Here is an 18,872-nt window from a genome sequence, read left to right as displayed (position 1 = left end):
ACCCACAGTGCTCCTCTGTTGCCTGGAGGGCTTCCGTAGAGCAGTGAAGCTCTGTGCCACAGGCCAGTTGTGGTCTGGGTATCTTCTGCCTCCCCACCCACCTCCCACAGCCACTACCTCCCGGGAAGGGCCCTGACTCGAAGGTGAAGACAGCTGTGTGAACACAGATTTGGGACGAAGGTGGTAGTTAGCTCAGACCTCTGAGCCATGCAGTCACTTAAATGGTCCCTTGTGAGACAAGCTGATTGCAAGAGGGGATATTAGTGTTTATAAAGAAATTGTCACTGAGATTAAAGTAGGGGAGGGCTGGGACAGAGGCTGAGTGGCTTGCATCCCTGGTGGCGGCTCACTAACCATGTGTCTGGAGTAAAGGGTGCTGTGGCCGGCCACCTTGTTTCCTGGGCTGTTTGCTCTGTCCTGTGGGCCTCTTCCATCGATACCGCCAACCTCTTCAGGGACAGAACACTGACTCTTCCTCTCTAGTTCTGTGGCCAAAAGATGGTCCGGGCTCTTCCATTGCCCCAAGGCCCTGCCAGACTTGGCACTTGCTGTGAGGAAAAGCCACTAGATCAGTGTGATCATCCAATCATCCCACACTCAGTCTGACTAGGCAGAAGCCACAAGGGCGCTCAGAGGCTTTCTACCTCCAGGGAAACTGGACAGAGGCACAACCAGGGTACCGTGGGCTTCTAGGTGACCTCTGCAGGGGCTTAGCTGCAGGGCTGACCAGTTTTGGTAGTGACTGGGAAAGGTGTGTTCAGTGCGTAGCCTGGCCTCTCCTAATAGTGCATGAGGGTGTAGGGGCCATGGGGAACCAGCTGGGTGGCACTTACATTTTAAAAATACGAGGTTGGAGCAATTATGGTGGCTCACACCTGTAATCACAGCACTTGGGATGCTGAGACAGGAAGGTTGATTGCCAGCTTGGGCTACAAAGCAAGAACTTATCTCAAAAGAAAAAAAAATTAGTTGCCTGGTGTGAATGACTCCCTAACTGGCCCCACCTCTCCTGGCCGGCTGAACTATGGGTGGGGGCCCCAGCTGATAGCGGACCTCTGTGCAAGGGGCCCAGATGTTGGCTAACCCCAGCTCTAGGAGTCGCTGAGCCAGCCTCTATGTGCTTGGGTCGGTCTTGCTCCAACCGGGCCACTTCCCCACCTGGGTGTGATCGCTGCTCTTTAGCTGGGCGTGTGGGTGTAACAAGTCCAAACCAAGGTGGGAGTCTCTCGGGCGCCCCGCCCCTGGGCTGTGCCCTCTCCTCCCAGACTGGTTGTACTGGAGCTGGCTGTGCGCGCGTTGGGGCGGGCGCTGGGGCATGCGCGGGCCGGGCCTGGTCAGGACACCACACCTGCAGGGAGGGGCCTCCCAGAAACTGCCATCCCTGACCGCCGCCCCACCTCTCCAGAGCCCGGCTAGTAGCCAGCGAGGACGCTCGCCGCCGCCTTCCCGCCCTCCTCCCAGGAGAGCCCAGCCTGAGCCGGCACCTGCTTCACCACCATGTTCAAGGGGCTGAGCAAAGGCACCCAGGGGAAGGGATCCCCCAAGGGCTCCCCAGCCAAGGGGTCTCCTAAGGGCTCCCCCAACAAACACAATCGGTGAGCGGGGCCGTGGGTAGCGGAGCTGGGATCAGGGTGGTGCAAGGCCCAGGTGTTTCAGCAACCTGGAAGCTCAGTTCTGGCATTTGGTCTCCTGAGGCCAAGGGCCCAAGGATAGACATTCTTCAGCCCAGATTGAGCAAGGGATGGGTAGTCTACCACCGCCCACATTCTCCTGAGAGTGCAGGGCGGGGGCGGGGGGGGGAACCACACAGATGGAGGGTGGCGCACAGATGGAGGGTGGCCTTGCAGAGGCCAAAGTGTATGGTAATGGCAGTCTCGCTCCCACTTTGCCACTCAACTCTCGTGGCCCACTTGGATTGGATAGGTCTTGGAGCGTGGGCACAGGGTAGGCAGGACCAGGAGGCTCAAGAGGAGGACTTCTGGGCTGGCCTACATCCCCCACCTAACACGACTTTCCCCCAGGTTCCGGCCCTGTGTCTTGGCTATAAAGAGTCAGGAGGCTGTGGGGTGAGAGGAGGTGGCGCTATGCCCTGGTCACCAGCTCTGCAGAGCCTTGGCCGCGTTCCTCCGGCTCACTGGCCTCAAGCCCTCTGTAGGAGGAGGTAGCTGCCTGCCTGGAGTCAGGTGTTGGGATGCAGAGGTGTTAAGATAAGATGAAAGGCTGAGGTCTGGGTACCCATTACCTCGATAGGGATCAGGGTGCCAACCCACAGGCTGGGTATCTGGGCAGACAGGAAAGACAGCGGTTAAGACTCTCACTGGACTGGCCTGTCCCCCTGAGGCACTGAGCCCAGCCCAGGGTGGAGAGCACAGGGGAAGTCTTTCTGCTGGGAGGCCCAACCTGAGGCTGGACTCTCCTGGAGTCCCAGAAGCCTCCTGGCCTTGTATGCTGGACTCCCTTGGCTGTATTCACACACACCCCTGAGGCTCCTTGTCCCCTCTTCAGCTGAAGCCTACTCTTCAGCTCTTTGTTGAGGACCTGAGGTGTGCTAGGACCACCCTAGGCTCTGGAGATGCTCTGCAAGAGAAAGCATGATGCCTCCACCTTCAAGGTGCTTACATCAGTACCATAAACACTAGCTGGGCGGCGGTGGCGGCACTCCAGAGGCAGATACAAGTGGATCTGTGAGTTGAAGGCCAACCTCCAACTACATAGTGAGCTCCAGGCCAGCCAGGCTACACAATAAGATCCTGTTTCAGATAAACAAAACAAAACAACAAAAAACAAACAAACAAAAAAAAAAAAACTGGGGCTGGAGAGATGGCTCAGTGGTTTAAGAGCACTGGCTTGTCTTCCAGAGGACCTGGGTTCAAGCCCCAGCTTCCACATTCACAACCTTCTGTAACGAAATTCAGGTGCAGGGAATCCTCGGCTGATCTCCACTGACACCAGGCATGGACATGGTCACAGATGTGGCCGAAACATCCATACACATAAAAATAAAATAATATGTTCTGGGTGCTCACTGTAAGGCCCTGAAGTGGGCGTTTCTCATGGCTTAATTCTTCAAATGCCTAAGAGAGCTCTGTGCTCAGGGCTGGACAAGGTGAGTTCCAGGCCAGCCTGGGCTACAGAATAGGACTTGGTTGTTGTGGGTGCTTGTTGTTGTTTATAGTTTTGTTTTGTTTCATTTTGTGGTTTTTGTTGTTTTGTTTTGTTTTTTTCAAGACAGGGTTTCTCTGTGTAGCTTTGGAGCCTGTCCTGGAACTCTGTAGCCCACGCTGGCCTCCAACTCACAAAGATCCGCCTGCCTCTGCCTCCCGAGTGCTGGGATTAAAGGCGTGTGCCACCACCGCTCGGCTGTTGTTTGTGTTTTTAAGACTAAAAAATATATAATAATAGTAATAAGTAAAGCCTGATATGGTAGCATGTGCCTGTGAATTCAGCACCTCTGGAGGTGGAGGCAGGGTGACCAAGCCAGCTGTGGCAGCTATGTACCGAGTACTAGGAGGATCAAGCGCAGACCTTCTTAGCCAGACTTCTAGGATGACTGTGTCTTCACTGGCACAGTTGTCCTTCGAGAGTCCAGGTGCAGCTCATCCGACACTTCCGGGTCACCTGGCCTTTCCTAGTCTGTCTGATTCTCTCCCTTGCACTGAAAGCGCACAGTAGGAGCTCTGCAGAGTTCAGCATACAGTAGGAGCTCTGCAGAGGACCCGGAGTGAGTGAATGCTTGGGGAAGAAGTCTGGAGGCTGGAGCTCCCTGCTATGTGCTGAAGAGCAAGGCAGGACAGAGGGAGGCCAGGCTCTGAGCCCTGGCTGGGGTACCCAACCATCTCTCAGCCCCTCCCTGCCCCGACACTGGTTCCCCCTGGAGTCACTAATGTGTCCATACCGCTGAAGCCACTTGGGCAAGTGGAATGGTGGGGAGGGGCAGACGAAGCTGGGGTGGGGACACAGGCCACTGCTCCCTTTCCTTCAATCAGCGCAGCTGCGCCTCCAGAAGCCAGGCAGACTGTCTTAGGTAATTTACTTTCTCCCTGGGCCACCTCCCAGCCCACCCCAAGAAGCAGGCAGGTTGTTGGGCAGGGTTTGGAGTAATTGATATATGCATAGCCACACACAACCCTGTCACTTTCCAGACCTTCTGCAGGGGACAGTACCCTCGTCCCCATCTAGGGCTGAGCACTTCAGAGCTCAGACCATGGACTCTTCTCCGTGGGAGTGCGGGGTGGAGTCCCACATGGCAGGCCCAGAAGGCCTTTCCACAATGCTGTCCTCTGTCCCCAGAGCTATTACCCAGGAACTGGCCCTGCTCATCTCCCGCATGCAAGCAAACGCTGACCAGGTGGAAAGGGACATTTTGGAGACTCAGAAGAGATTGCAACAAGTAAGGACCCTGCAACTGGGGGGGGGGGGGGCGGGAGAGGGATATGGATGGGAGGTGGGAGCGGGGACGGAGGCCCAGAATCTATGCCTGGGAGTCCCCAGAGGGCCTTCTGTGAAGAGAGAGACAGCTAGTCCTCAGCTACCACAGCCCACCCCGGCATCATGCTCCCCACTTTGGGAAAAAAATAAAATCTGACCTAGGTGTCCTTGCCCCCTGCCACACGGATGCCCTTGTCCTCTGCTTGGTGATCCACAAGGTGGGCTGGTACAGGGTCCCAGGGGTCCGTTCAGCAGGGGCAGACCAGCAAGGACAAGGAAGTGAGGCTTGGGCCTGCATGGCTTCGTGTCTCGCACCAGGACAGGCAGAATGGTGAGCAGAACCAGGCTTTGCAGCACCAGCAGGAGACTGGCCGCAACCTGAAGGAGGCCGAGGTGCTGCTCAAGGATCTTTTCCTGGATGTAGACAAGGCCCGGCGGCTCAAGCACCCTCAGGCTGAGGAGATTGAGAAGGAGTAAGTGAGCTGGGGCTCACGGTGGGAAGTGGGGAGAGGGGACCGTCCCCTCTCTGACCTGCTGGCTCCTCCTCGACAGCATCAAGCAGCTGCACGAACGGGTAACCCAGGAGTGTGCCGAGTACCGCGCCCTGTATGAGAAGATGGTGCTGCCGCCGGATGTGGGGCCCAGGGTGGACTGGGCGCGTGTGCTGGAGCAGAAACAGGTTAGAGGCGCCGAGTATCAGCTCATTCTCAAGGAGCTCAAAGCCACCCCCAGTGCAGTCGGAGGGCAAGAATGTGTTTACTGGGGCTTCGGATTTGAACCTGGGCTAGCTGGGGGATCCAGTGCGGGGAGCCAGCAGGGAAGGCTTCCTGCAGGAGGTGCTCACAGGTGAGAGGACCTGGCTCCTGCCCGGAGGAGTTGGGTAGGACAGACACTGGACAGACCAAGCCTTGATTCATTGTGATGACAACCAGGGACCGTGTGGAAGGGCAGGCCCTGGGTCTGGCTTTCCATGTGCAGGCAGCAGTTGCTGAGGTTTGGGCTACAGATAACACAGGAGTATAGTGTGAGACTAGAGTCCTGAGAACCTTGGGAGACTCCGAGTCTGAGTCCTGATGGCCACATGAGGATGGCTTGTCCCTGCCGAAGGGCCTGCGTGACTAACTCAGCTTCTGTTGTGGGAAGGGCGCAGGTGACTGTTGGGGGTGGAGTGGGGAATGGTTCTCCGGGCTGCAGGACCCGGGCCTTCCTGGTGGGACTGAGGTCCTGGCTGTCCCACAGAAACTGGTCTGCGAGGGCCAGTATGGGCCTGGGATGGCAGAGCTGGAGCAGCAGGTGGCCGAGCACAACATCCTGCAGAGAGAGATCGAGGCGTACGGGCAGCAGCTACGGACCCTGGTGGGACCCGTGAGTGAATCCCTCCCGTGCAGCCTGGAGAGGGTCTCCCTTTCTTCCATCACAGCCGGGCTAGATCTGCTGGCCTGCAAGGGAGAGATGCTGATGCGGAGCAGCCCATGGGGGGGGGGAGGGTGCATCCCACTACACCCTGCTTCTCACTGGGCCCATTTCTCTCCTTGGTTGAGACAGGACGCAGCCGCCATCAGGAACCAATACCGCGATCTGCTGGTGAGCCGGGAGATGCGCTGGGCCTGGGTGCTGAGCTTGGTGGGACCTCTTTGCCCGGACCCTTCTGGGGTCACTGTTGCTGACGGCACTGATGCCATGTCCTTCTCTCCTGAGCACAGAAGGCGGCCTCCTGGCGCCGACAGAGTCTGGGCAGCTTGTACACACACCTGCAGGGCTGCACTCGGCAGCTGAGTGTCCTGGCGGAGCAGCAAGGCCGCATCCTGCAGCAGGATTGGAGTGACCTCATGCCTGACCCCACTGGAGTGAGGCGAGAGTATGAGGTCTGTGGGGACAGCCCCAGGCGGTGTGTGTGTGTGTGTGTGTGTGTGTGTGTGTGTGTGTGTGTGTGTGTGTCTAGGGCTATCTCATTGCTAATAATGGCTCTGCCTGCACTTCGCCCGTCTCTCCCTAGCACTTCAAGCAGCATGAACTGCTGACCCAGGAGCAGAATATTAACCAGTTGGAGGATGATGCAGATCGCATGGTGGAGCTTGGGCACCCAGCCATTGGGCCCATCCAGGTGCGCAGGCCCCGCCCATGCCCCCAAGCCTGTGCTCCCCAAATAGACTCCAGTACTCATCTTGCTGTGCTCCAGGTCCACCAGGAGGCCCTCAAAACGGAGTGGCAGAATTTCCTGAACCTCTGCATCTGCCAGGAGAGCCAGCTACAGCATGTGGAGGACTATCGAAAGGTGAGCTTGAGGCCAGGGAGCCAAGGTGGTGGCTGCCGGAGGCGGGGCTCGAGGGCAACACAGAATACGGGGTGGAGGGGTGCGGGGGGGGGGCACAGAGGACAGGACCGTGCACTGTGCCTAGGTCCCCGTGGGGGAATGATTTCAAGACCACATTCTTCAACAGAGTGGCTCCACCGCTGAGTTTATTTTCTGATTTTTAAAAATAATTGTTTTGGGGACAGAATCTCATGTAACCCAGGTTGACTTCAAACTCTCTCTGGCTGAAGGTGGCCATGTACTTCTGGTCCTCTTAGGCGCTGGCTGGCGTTAGGGTGTGTGCCCAGAGCCTTGAACACACCCTACAAACTGAGCTGGTCGTCAGCCTGGGTTGTTTCTCCTTCCCTTCCCTTTCTTTTTTCTTTTTCTTTTTTGAGACAGGCTTCTCTGTAGCTTTGGAGCCTGTCCTGGAACTCAATCTGTACACCAGGCTGGTCACTGCCTCCCAAGTGCTAGGATCAAAGGCATGTGCCACCACCACCCAGCTTTTTTAAAATTGTATGTATTTTATATACAAATGTCTGAGTCTGACTATGTGCACATGGGTGCAGGTGCCTGGGGAGGAGAGGCAGGCGGATCTCTGTCAGTTCCAGGACAGCCTGGTCTACAGAGCGAGTTCGAGGCTAACCACGTAAGAGCCTGTCTCAAAAAAATCAATAGTAGCTGGGTGGTGATATCCCACACTTTTAATCCCAACACTTGGGAGGCAGAGGCAGGCGGAGCTCTGTGAATTCAAAACTAGCCTGGGCTACACAACTACTTCTAGAACAGCCAAGGCTGCAGAAAGAAACTGTCTCGAAAAGACAAACAGAAAATTCAAAAAAATTAATAAAAATAATAAAGTAATAACAGATGGGGTCTAGTGTGGTGCCCGTGACTGGAAGGGTACCCCTATATGCTAGCACTCGGGGTGCAGAAAGCAGGGGATGACAAGCTGGAGGCTAGCCTGAGGTACTTATTGAGACCCTATCTCAAAATAAAATAAAAGAGGAAGAGGAATAGTTAGGGCTACAGCTCAGTAGTAGAAGACTCGACTGGTATGCCGCAGATCCCTGAGTACAAAAGACGGCAGATTATCTTAGACTAAAAATATTATCAACAAACCACAAATGCCCATTTGTGGACGCTCCTTTTCAAAAATGGCCCAGTGCCTGGGTGGACGTGGCTGGGCTTCGTCTAACTGGGTGGATGTGGCTGGGCCTCGTTTAACTGGGTGAGATTTCACCTGCTTTTGTTTTTTAAGCTGGTTTGAGTGTAGCTGCCCTGGGTTTAGCCTGACTTGAATTTTACCCTAGTGTGAGTTTAGCCTGGTCAGTGTTCCAGCTACTTTGCAGGGTCATTGGGTAGCAGGTTGCCCCCGGCTCTGCCCTTGCCTACCCAGTCACCTCAGTTTCAGGAAGAGGCAGACTCAGTCAGCCAGACCCTGGCAAAGCTCAGCTCCAACCTGGACACCAAGTACGGCCTCGTCGCTGGGGACTCCTCGGGTTCTGCCACAGAGCTACTGCTGCAGCTAGAAGTAAGTCAGCCCCAGCCAGCCCCAGACAGCCCCAGCCAGCCCCAGACAGCCCCAGACAGCCCCAGACAGCCCCAGACAGCCCCAGACAGCCCCAGACAGCCCCAGACAGCCCCAGCCAGCCCAGACAGCCCCAGCCAGCCCCAGACAGCCCCAGACAGCCCAGACAGCCCCAGACAGCCCCAGACAGCCCCAGACAGCCCCAGACAGCCCAGACAGCCCAGACAGCCCCAGCCAGCCCAGACAGCCCCAGCCAGCCCCAGCCAGCCCCAGACAGCCCAGACAGCCCCAGACAGCCCCAGACAGCCCCAGACAGCCCCAGACAGCCCCAGCCAGCCCCAGCCAGCCCCAGCCAGCCCAGCCAGCCCCAGCCAGCCCCAGACAGCCCCAGACAGCCCCAGACAGCCCCAGACAGCCCCAGACAGCCCCAGACAGCCCCAGACAGCCCCAGACAGCCCCAGACAGCCCCAGACAGCCCCAGACAGCCCCAGACAGCCCCAGACAGCCCCAGACAGCCCCAGACAGCCCCAGACAGCCCCAGACAGCCCCAGACAGCCCCAGACAGCCCCAGCCAGCCCCAGCCAGCCCAGACAGCCCCAGACAGCCCCAGACAGCCCCAGACAGCCCCAGACAGCCCCAGACAGCCCCAGACAGCCCCAGACAGCCCCAGACAGCCCCACGGGAACATCTGTACCCTGCTTCTGGGCATGGAGCTGCCTCCAGAAAAGAGGCCCCAGGAGAAGGACTGCCCTAGGAGCCCTGATCCCTATACTTCAATGCCATCTATAATGTGACCAGAGAAGCCTGGGAGAGCTCTGAGGACCCCGCAGCTTCCACTCTGGAGGCCTGCGTGATACTAGCCCGCATCCTTACCCTCCATCCATCCACAGCCAGTCTGATTTAGACTTCCTCCCTCGTGGGAGGTGGGAAGGGGGCAGGTGGCTTCCTCTGCAGCCTGGACTGAGCTCCTGCTGCCTGGGTCCCCAACAGGCAGAGGAGAAGCAGTTGGCCATGACCGAGAGGGCTGTTGGGGAGCTGCAACAGCAAAGCCGGAAGGTGGTCCCATTGCCACAGCGTAGAGACCCACCCAAGCAGCCCCTGCACGTGGACAGCATCTGTGACTGGGACTCAGGAGAAGTATAGCGAGCGAGCGCGCGGGCTCTACCTGCCCTCCTTACCCTCCTCAGTCTCTGTACTCCACCCCACCCTGCCCCTCCCTCTTCCTGGCTCCCTCCCTGACCCTGACCCAGCCCCAGCCCTCACCAACCTGTCCCACCTCCCATCTGTCCTCACCCCAGCCTCCTGCACTCATCTCTAGCTCTGGTCCCAGCTGCTGTCCCCACCCACGCCTGTCCCCAGTACAACCCACCTTGACCCTAGCCACCTCTCCAGCTCCCACCCTTGGTCCCACACGAGCCCCTCTCCATCTGTCCCTCAGGTGCAGCTGCTTCGGGGAGAGCAGTACAAACTCAAGGACAATGCTGACCCGTACACGTGGGTGGTTCAGGGCCCTGGCGGGGAGACCAAGAGCGCCCCTGCTGCCTGCCTCTGTATCCCTGCACCAGACCCGGAAGCTGTAGCCACAGCCTCCAGGTGGCTCACCCCAGGATGCCGGCCCACGCTTTCCTCTGAGGTGGTGGGTGCTAGGGCTGGACTGGGAGAGAGACACGCTTCTCTTCATTCCAGACTGGGCGCAGAGCTTCAGACTCTGAAGCAGAAACTGTCTGCAGCGAAGAGCCGTCTTAAGACCGCTGTGGTAGAACCCTCACAGCCTGGCCAGCAGGGTACCAGAGGATGGCCAAGGAGGGGGCTGATGGGAGGGCCATGGTGGGTGGGTAGGCCGTACTCCATCTCTAGGTCGACCCCTCCCTTGGTTAGGCTCAGCCCATCCTCCGGGGCCTCCATACCCAGCAGGCACCCAGGGCAAGTCCGTTTTAGGCAGACATAGGTAGGCCTGGGCCCTTACTGGAACTTCTGCCCCCAGCTCCAGCAGGCTCAGCCCCAGCCGATCCACAGGCTCAGAAACTCCTAACATGGATGACACAGCTGGATGGGGATCTGGGGACGATAGAGAGGCAGGTGCTGACCTGGGCCCGGACACCACTGAACCGTTCTACTCCGCTGACAGATCTGGAGGACCGCATCCACAGCCATGAGGTGAGTGAGCAGACTGAGAGCCTGGGACAAGAAAGGGCCGGGCTGTGAGGCTGCACACACTCCTGGGGCCACAGGCTCAGAAAGCAGGGTCCCCACACGCCATGATTCTTTCACTGTGACACGTGTGTGTCACCGTGGACACGTCACTGGGAACTCACACCTGGGGTGGTCCCCCCCAGATCCTTCGGGCATCCTGAGGGTGAAAGTGAGACCGTGCCTGGCCAGAGTGAGGCCCCACACACGGGTTTTCTAGTGAGAGTTATGTGCAGCAAGGATGCCCGGGATGGGGGGGATTTCTCCCTCCCTCCCTGGAGGGATGGGAAGACTGTTAGTCAGTGATGACCATGTTCTCTAACACATGAACCCAGCAGCCTGGGTAGAAGCCCAAGCATTCCAGTCAGCCTTCCAAACCGGTCTCTGTTCAAATTCAGCATACCATTAGTGTTTGGTTCTTTTAAAAATGTGAACCATGTTCATTTACATTGTTGTATAACCTGTTCTGGTTTATCTGCTGCAGAGTGGATAGAGGGAGGTAGCAGCTCAGCCCCACCTTGGCTGAGGAGCAGGGGAGAGGCTTCCCCAGGGCAGGGGATATAAAGTCAGGTGCCACATGTGAACGGTCTGGCTTGAGGGGGATCCTCAATGCTTATTGGAGGGTCCAGCCCTAGGCTATCCACTTGGGGACTTGAACAGCTAGGCCTGGCCTCCAGCTGCACCGTGCCTTTGTGCGCATGAGGTCAGGTGAGCCAGGGTTCTAAACTGTTCTCTCCCCTGACCCAGGGAACAGCACAGCACCTTCAGAGCCTGGGGGCTGAGAAGGAGGCAGCCCAGCAGGAGTGTGAGGCATTTCTGGCTAAGAAACCTGTGGGCCCAGCGGCCCTGCAGCTGCCTGTGGTCCTCAACAGTGTCAAGAATAAGTACAGCGATGTACAGAGTCTGTGCCACCTCTACGGGCAGAAGTGAGTGCTCAGGAGGGCGCCATCTGGAGGGTGCTGGGGTGTGGCAGGGGGAGCTGACTGTGGCTTCCTCACTGCAGAGCCAAAGCTGCTCTGGGCCTGGAGCAGCAGATCCAAGAGGCAGACAGGGTCATCCGAGGCTTTGAGGCTACCCTGGCGCAGGAGGGCCCCATCCCTGAAGGCTCTGGGGCACTGCTGGAGAGGGTCGGGGAGCTGCAGGTAGGCTGGCAGCTTCCTGGCGGAAGGGGCAGGTAGGGCGTGGTCTGGCTATGGTCTGGAGCCTTCTCCCTTCCATCTCTCCCTCCACCCCCCAGCACCAGAGGAAAGAGCTCCTCCAGCAGCAGGCCTGTGTGCTGGGGCTGCACCGCCAGCTGAAGGGCGCCGAGCATGCGTGCAGTGCACTACAGAACAATTTCCAAGAGTTCTGCCAAGACCTGCCGCGCCAGCAGCGCCAGGTTCGCATGCTCACCGACCGCTACCACGCCGTGGGGGACCAGTTGGATTTGAGGTGAGTGGGATGAAGGGGAGCCCGGGCACGGCGGTTTCCTCGCCTCTAACACGGGTAATAGCCACACCTGTGCCAGGTGAGCACTGCTCACTGTCCCTGAGAGAGGACCCACGCGGCCTGTCACTCAGGCTCTGTCTCAGGACGGAGGCCCAGCCTCCTCTGTGTACGAACCCCAGGCCGTGCACCCCCCCCCATCCTTCCCTGGAGGTTGGCTCTCACCCCTGTATGGGACCTGGTCCTCTGGCAGGGAGAAGACCCTACAAGATGCCAGACTCACCTACCAGCAGCTCGTCAATGTCAGGGACAACCTGAACTCCTGGCTGCAGCAGCTGCCCCCCCAGCGGGTACAGCCCAGCGACGGGCCCAGCCAGATTGCCTACAAGCTGCAGGCGCAGAAGGTGAGGGGCACGGGCTACCGGGCGATCTGAGTCAGGGCCTGGCCTAGAGCCGGGGCCTCTCGCTACCTGGTTTTTGTTTGTTTGTTTGTTTTGTTTTTGCCACCTGTTCTTTCCAGCCACCTTCCCAGAGGGATAGCTGCTTGTATTCCTGAGGCCAAGGCTCAAGAGCAAGACCTCACAGTGGGGTCAGGAGGTTGGGGGCTTGGCCCTTCCTCTTCCACAGCTTGCTCAACTGCACACTGCACTTTCCTCTGGTGGGATCCCAGCAGCTGTTGTATGCTCCTCCTGATCCTTGTTAAGGCTGAGGGCGATGAGCCTGGAGTGGAGAAGACTCCTTCAGGCAGTCTTCTGTCCATTCCAGGCCTGAGGCCCATAACCAAATTCAGAGACAAGACGCCAGCTTGGTGTGGGCGCCCCCTGGTGGACACTTGTGGGAGTGAGGGCAAGTGATCTGAGAAAAAGCCCACTCAGGAGACTCTGGTCCAGAGAACTGTGTGGGGCGGTGAGACAGGGACGGGCCACCCATGCTCTTCTGAGCACAGGGCGGAATCTGGACGTGATGTTGCAGCGCTGGGAGCCCTGGGGGAAGAGGGTCTCCTCAGATTGTCTCCAAATGGACAATGGATAAAAGGGTGTGGATGGAGACAGGGAGACTTCTGAGGAACCAGGTCAGAAGTCCAGGGAGGCAGGGGGCCCAGTACCCTCCCCGCAAAATGAATTTGGAATTCTTATGGCATTGGGACCTTTGTCTTGGTTTTATTTGTTTGGTTGGTTTTGGTTTTTTTCAAAGCAGGGTTTCTCTGTGTGACCCTGGCTGTCTTGGAACTCATTCTATAGGCCACACTCTTGAACACAGAGATCTGCCTGCCTCTGCCTCCTAAGTACTGAGATTAAAGGTGTGAGCCACCACTGCCTGGTGGCTTGTTTGTTTCGTTGGTTTTGTTTTGAAGAGTCTAGATGAATCAAAGGGCATACCCAGGGTTCAGAATGATGGGGTGGACATTGGTTTCCAGAGCCTTGTCCCTGACCAGTACCACCGGCATCACCTGGTACTGTAGGCAAGAGTTTCTGTTGTACTCTTCAGCTCCAAATAAACACACGGAGACTAAGAATAATTATAAACTGTTTGGTCAATGGCTCAGGCTTCTTATTGACCAGCTCTCTCTTAATTATTAACCCATAACTATTAATCTATGCATTTCTACATGGCCTTGTCTTACCAAAGAACGCCGGTGTGTCCTATTTTCCCTGGAGCTAGCTATATGGTGTCTCTCTGGTACCACTGGCATCATTTGGTGCCATTGTCATCACCTGGTACCAGCTTGTTCCGAATGCTCTTCAGGTGGTGCCCAGGGCTGCAGAGTCTCTCGCTGGGCAGCTGGGGCAGCAGATCTTTGGCCTAATGACACTAAAACTATAAAACTACAACGTGAGAGCCCCTGGGCCAAGACAGGATTCCTAGGGCCTTCAAACAAGAAGGTCGGAGAGGACGTTGTCAGAGAAGCCAGGCGCCCCTGCCTCCCCTTTGTGTGTGCTGTGTGTGCTGGCTGCGTGTACCGTGGAGATACCGGCTTTTCCTGGGCCCGGTGACTCTTGTTTCCTCCCTGGCAGAGGCTGATGCAAGAAATCCTGGGACGTGAGCAGGACCGTGCCACAGTGTCCCGCCTCACCCAGGACCTGCAGGAAACTCTCCAGGTGAGCATGCTTCCTTTGGCTTCTCCATCTTATCCCGCCAGCCTCCCTCCCTCTTCCAGACTCTCTGGAAGTGACTTTTCCCCTGTTCAGGACTACGAGCTGCAAGCAGACACCTACCGCTGCTCCTTGGAGCCCACCCTGGCCGTGTCTGCTCCTAAGAGAGTCCGAATGATTTCCCTGCAGGAGAGCGTCCAGGCTCAGGTGAGGCGGGTCCTGGCAGGGCTTAGTGTCCCCTGGCACCAGCTCTACAGTCCCTCAGGCCAGAGCTGACTCTGCTGTCTTTGTCCCCACTTTGCCAACTCCAGGAGAAGAACATTGCCAAGGCTTACACGGAGATTACTGCAGCCCAGCAGCAGCAGCTGTACCAGCTGGAGTTTGCTAAAAAGATGCTGGAGAAGGTACAGAGACAGTGCCCACCCTGTGCACACACAGCCCACACAGCCCACGTGGCCTGGTGCTGGCCTGGATGCATCCTCCCCCCCAGCCTCCAGCCCCCATGGAGGGCTTGGGCATGAAGCTGGTGCCTTTTCTGGGTGGGCCATGGAGATGTCCTCTAGTTATTGCTTAGCCATAGGCAGGTCCTCTGGTGGGGACATGTCCTCTAGCCCCAGAGAACCAAGAAACACTCCACAGTCATCAGGGTAGGGTCCAGTCACACTGGTGACAGGCCATCTGGGTCTCAGTTGCTGGTAGAGCAGAAGCCAAGGGCTCTCTATGGTTCCCGTGGCTTGCCAGCTTTTTGCTCTTCCCGAGCCATAGGGTAGCATCTACTGGAGAAGGTTGGGCCCATGAGTGGGGGAGGCTTGGGAGGGTCCTGTGTGAACTATCTACTACAAATGGCCTAGACCCTGACTGGTATCCAGATAGCATCTAACTGAGCTCAAAATCCTGAGTCCAAGCATCCCACATCTTCCGCTCCAAGGCCAGGATCTACAGTCTCAGAAAGCAGGGAGGGGGCCTCTGACTTCGGGGGTGGGTTACAGAAAAGTGGGGCTCCAGTCTTTTCTCCGCTTACCCCAGGGCGCGCGCTCTCTCTCTGTCCTCTCACTGCAGGAGCTTAGTGAGGACATCCGAGTGACACACAAAGCAAGACAGGGATCTGGGAACCCAGCCCAGGCGGGGGCCGAGTCAGAGGCCTTGAAGTCCCAGCTAGAGGAGGAGAGGAAGCGGGTGGCTGAGGTGCAGCGGGAGCTGGAGGAGCAGAGGCAGCAGCTGCTGGAGCTGAGGACCCAGCGGCCTGTGGCCAGGCTGCAGGAGAAGGAAGTGGTGGAGTTCTACCGCGACCCCCAGCTGGAGAGTGAGGTGGCTAGAATGTCATCCCAGATGGAGGAGGAGGGCAAGAGGCGGGCCCGCCTGCAGGCCGAGCTGGAGGTGGCGGCCCAAAAGGTTGTCCACTTGGAGGGTAAGAGGAGGGCCATGCAGCCTCACCTGCTGACCAAAGAGGTCACCCAAATTGAGAGGGACCCTGGCCTGGCCAGCCAGGCCAGCCAGCTGCAAGATGAGATGCAGCAGCTGCGTGGGGAGAATACCGTCCTGGTGGCCCGGCTGGAAGAACTGAGAGACGGACTGTTGGCCCTGGAGCAGAAGGAGGTGAGCGTGAAGGAGAAGGTGGTGGTGAAGGAGGTAGTTAAAGTCGAGAAGGATCTGGAGATGGTTAAGGCCGTCCAGACTCTACGGCTACAGATCGAGGAAGATGCTGCCCGCAGGAAGGGGGCAAAGGAGGCGGTTGCTAAGATACAGGCTCGTATCAAAGACCTGGAGCAGGTGATCAGCTCGGTGGAGCCCAAGGTCATTGTGAAGGAGGTAAAGAGAGTGGAGCAGGATCCGGGCCTTCTCAAGGAAGCCTCCAGGCTGAGAAGCCTCCTGGAGGAGGAGAAGAGCAGGAACGTCGTGTTGGCCAGGGAACTGCAGGAGCTGCGGGACAGGCACAGCGTGGTGGAGAAGCAAAAGCCTCAGGTGCAGCTGCAGGAGCGCGTCAACGAGATCTTCCAGGTGCATCCGGAGACGGAGCGGGAGATCGCTCGGCTCCAGGCTCAGCTGCGGGAGACAGGCAGCAAGAGGGGCAGCCTAGAAAAGGAGGTGGGAACCCTGCTGCCTGAGCTGCAGGCGCTGCGGGCTCAGAAGCCTGTGGTGGAATACAAGGAGGTGACTCAGGAGGTGGTGAGGCACGAGAAGAGCCCAGAGGTGCTCCGTGAGGTCGACCGCCTCAAGGCTCAGCTCAATGAGCTGGTCAACGCCAGCGGGCGCTGCCAGGAGCAGCTCATCCGGCTGCAGGGCGAGCGCGACGAGTGGAAGCGGGAACGGTCCAAGGTGGAGACCAAGATGGTGAGCAAAGAAGTCGTGCGGCAGGAGAAGGACCCGGTGCTGGAGAAAGAGGCCGACAGGCTCCGGCAGGAGGTGCGGGAGGCGGTCCAGAAGAGGCGAGCGGCGGAGGATGTGGTCTATGAGCTGCAGAACAAGTACCTGCTGCTTGAGAGGCGGCGGCCGGAGGAGCAGATCGTAGTGCAGGAGGTGGTGGTCACCCAGAAGGACCCGAAGCTGCATGAGGAGCACGGCCGGCTGAGCCAGAGCTTGGATGAGGAAGTCGGGCGGCGACGGCAGCTGGAACTGGAGGTGCGGCAGCTGAGGGCCAGCGTGGAGGAGAAGGAGGCTCTGCTCAGCTTCCAGGAGGACCGCGGCAAGAAGCTGGCTGCCGAGAAGGAGCTGCGGCAGCTGACCCTGAAGATCCAGGAGCTGGAGAAGCGGCCTGCCGCCCTGCAGGAGAAGATCATCATGGAGGAAGTGGTCAAGTTAGAGAAAGACCCAGATCTGGAGAGGTCTACAGAGGCCCTGCGGCGGGAGCTGGACCAGGAGAAGGGCCGGGTGATGGAGCTGCACCATGAGTGCAAGGGCCTGCAGGTGCAGGTTGACCTCCTCCAGAAAACGAAATCGCAGGAGAAGACCATCTACAAGGAAGTGATCCGGGTGGAGAAAGACCCCGTGCTGGAGGGTGAGAGGGCCCGCGTGTGGGAGACCCTCAGTCGGGAGCGCACAGCCCGCCAGGCCCGGGAGGAGGAGGTCCGGAGCTTGCGGGAGCGGATTGACCGCGCTGAGGCTCTGAGGAGGTCCTGGTCCCGCGAGGAGGCCGAACTCCAGAAGGCCCGGGACCAGGCGAGCCAGGACTGTGGGCGGCTACAGCAAGAGCTGCGAGAGCTGCAGCGGCAGAAGCTGCAGAAGGCCCAGCAGCTGCAGGAGGAGGGGAGGCTACTGAGCCAGAAGACGGAGAGCGAGCGCCAGAAGGCAGCCCAGCGTGGCCAGGCCCTCTCGCAACTCGAGGCGGCCATTCTCCACGAAAAGGACAAGATCTACGAGAAGGAGAGGACCCTCAGGGACCTGCACACCAAGGTGAGCCGGGAGGAGCTCAGCCAGGAAACCCAGACCCGGGAGACCAACCTTTCCACCAAGATCTGCATCTTGGAACCGGAGACGGGGAATGACATGTCTCCCTACGAGGCCTACAAGAGGGGTATTATCGACAGGGGCCAGTACCTCCAGCTGCAGGAGCTTGAGTGCGATTGGGAAGAAATAACCACCTCCAGCCCCTGTGGGGAGGAGTCTGTGCTCTTGGACCGCAAGAGCGGGAAGCAATACTCCATTGAGGCTGCCCTCCGCTGCCGTCGCATCTCCAAGGAGGAATACCACAGGTACAAGGAAGGCCGCCTCCCCATCTCCGAGTTTGCCCTGCTTGTGGCGGGGGAGACCAAGCCCTGTTCCTCACTGTCCATCGGGTCCATCATCTCCAAGTCCCCAGCCTGCTCCCCAGGCCCTCAGAGTACCAGTCTCGGCTCCCCAGGCCTCTCTTTCGGGCTCACTGAGGATTGCTTCCCCATCGCTGGGGTTTATGACACAACCACGGAAAGCAAGTGCAGCATCAAGGCAGCCGTGGCCAAGAACATGCTGGACCCCATCACTGGGCAGAAGCTGCTGGAGGCCCAGGCAGCCACAGGCGGCATCGTGGACCTCCTCAGCCGAGAGCGACACTCCGTGCTCAAGGCGGTGGAGCGGGGACTCATTGAGAACACCTCCACGCAACGGTTGCTCAATGCTCAGAAGGCCTTCACTGGCATCGAGGACCCAGTCACCAAGAAGCGGCTGTCAGTAGGTGAGGCCACCCAGAAGGGCTGGATGCCCCAGGAAAGCGTTCTCCCACACTTGCTGGTACAGCACCTGACCGGCGGCCTCATTGACCCCAAGAGGACGGGACGCATCCCTGTCCCTCAGGCTGTGCTCTGCGGGATGATCAGTGAAGACATGGGCCAGCTTCTGCAAGATGAAGCGGCCTATGAGAAGGATTTGACAGACCCCATCACCAAGGAGCGGCTGAGCTACAAGGAGGCCATGGGGCGTTGCCGCAAAGACCCTCTAAGTGGCCTGCTGCTACTCCCGGCTGTGCTGGAAGGTTATCGATGCTACCGTGCAGCCTCCCCAACCCTGCGCTCCTGCGTGCGTTAATGAGGGCTATGCAGAGGCGAAGGGAGGGCGTGTGCATCCCTTTACCCTGGAGCAGCATAATCCCAGGGGGTGGTTCCCCCTTCTGTCCATCCACCTCTTACGGCTCAAACATTTGTGGTGCTGGGCTCTGTCCCCAAACTCGGGGAGCTCCGTTGTCCCTCCCAACCCCCACCCCGCCCCACGCTTCTAATAAACGAATTCTATAATGCCGTGTCTAGTTCTCATCTGTGTACAGAGGGTTGGTGTGTTTAGGGTGTGAACTCAGGAGCAGCACTGCTTGGGAATTTTTCCCCGGAAGTATGTGTTAGGTGGGGCAGATGTGTTCAACTCAACCTCCTCACGGCCTGATGGGCCGTCAGGAGAAGAGACCATGGAAGACCCTTGGTCCCTCCATTCCTGTCAGAACCGTCTC

General features: G+C 58.4%; 1 protein-coding gene across 1 annotated transcript; it reads left to right on the top strand.

Moving 5' to 3' along the window:
* Positions 1–1,408: 1,408 nt before the first annotated feature.
* Positions 1,409–18,664, top strand: Evpl (envoplakin). The gene is made up of 22 exons (XM_051180918.1): positions 1,409–1,595; positions 4,291–4,390; positions 4,747–4,901; positions 4,981–5,107; positions 5,668–5,793; positions 5,974–6,012; positions 6,132–6,293; positions 6,425–6,532; positions 6,608–6,703; positions 8,133–8,258; positions 9,246–9,392; positions 9,694–9,848; positions 9,942–10,039; positions 10,240–10,412; positions 11,193–11,371; positions 11,449–11,587; positions 11,683–11,876; positions 12,124–12,274; positions 13,886–13,969; positions 14,060–14,170; positions 14,275–14,367; positions 15,023–18,664. The coding sequence occupies exons 1-22, from the start codon at positions 1,498–1,500 to the stop codon at positions 18,458–18,460; spliced, it is 6,099 nt and encodes a 2,032-aa protein (XP_051036875.1). The 5' UTR covers positions 1,409–1,497; the 3' UTR covers positions 18,461–18,664.
* Positions 18,665–18,872: the final 208 nt, after the last annotated feature.

The sequence above is a fragment of the Phodopus roborovskii genome, unplaced genomic scaffold (assembly GCF_943737965.1).
Source record: "Phodopus roborovskii unplaced genomic scaffold, PHOROB, whole genome shotgun sequence".
Lineage (NCBI taxonomy): Eukaryota > Metazoa > Chordata > Mammalia > Rodentia > Cricetidae > Phodopus > Phodopus roborovskii.
This window is presented reverse-complemented; position numbering and strand designations above follow the sequence as displayed.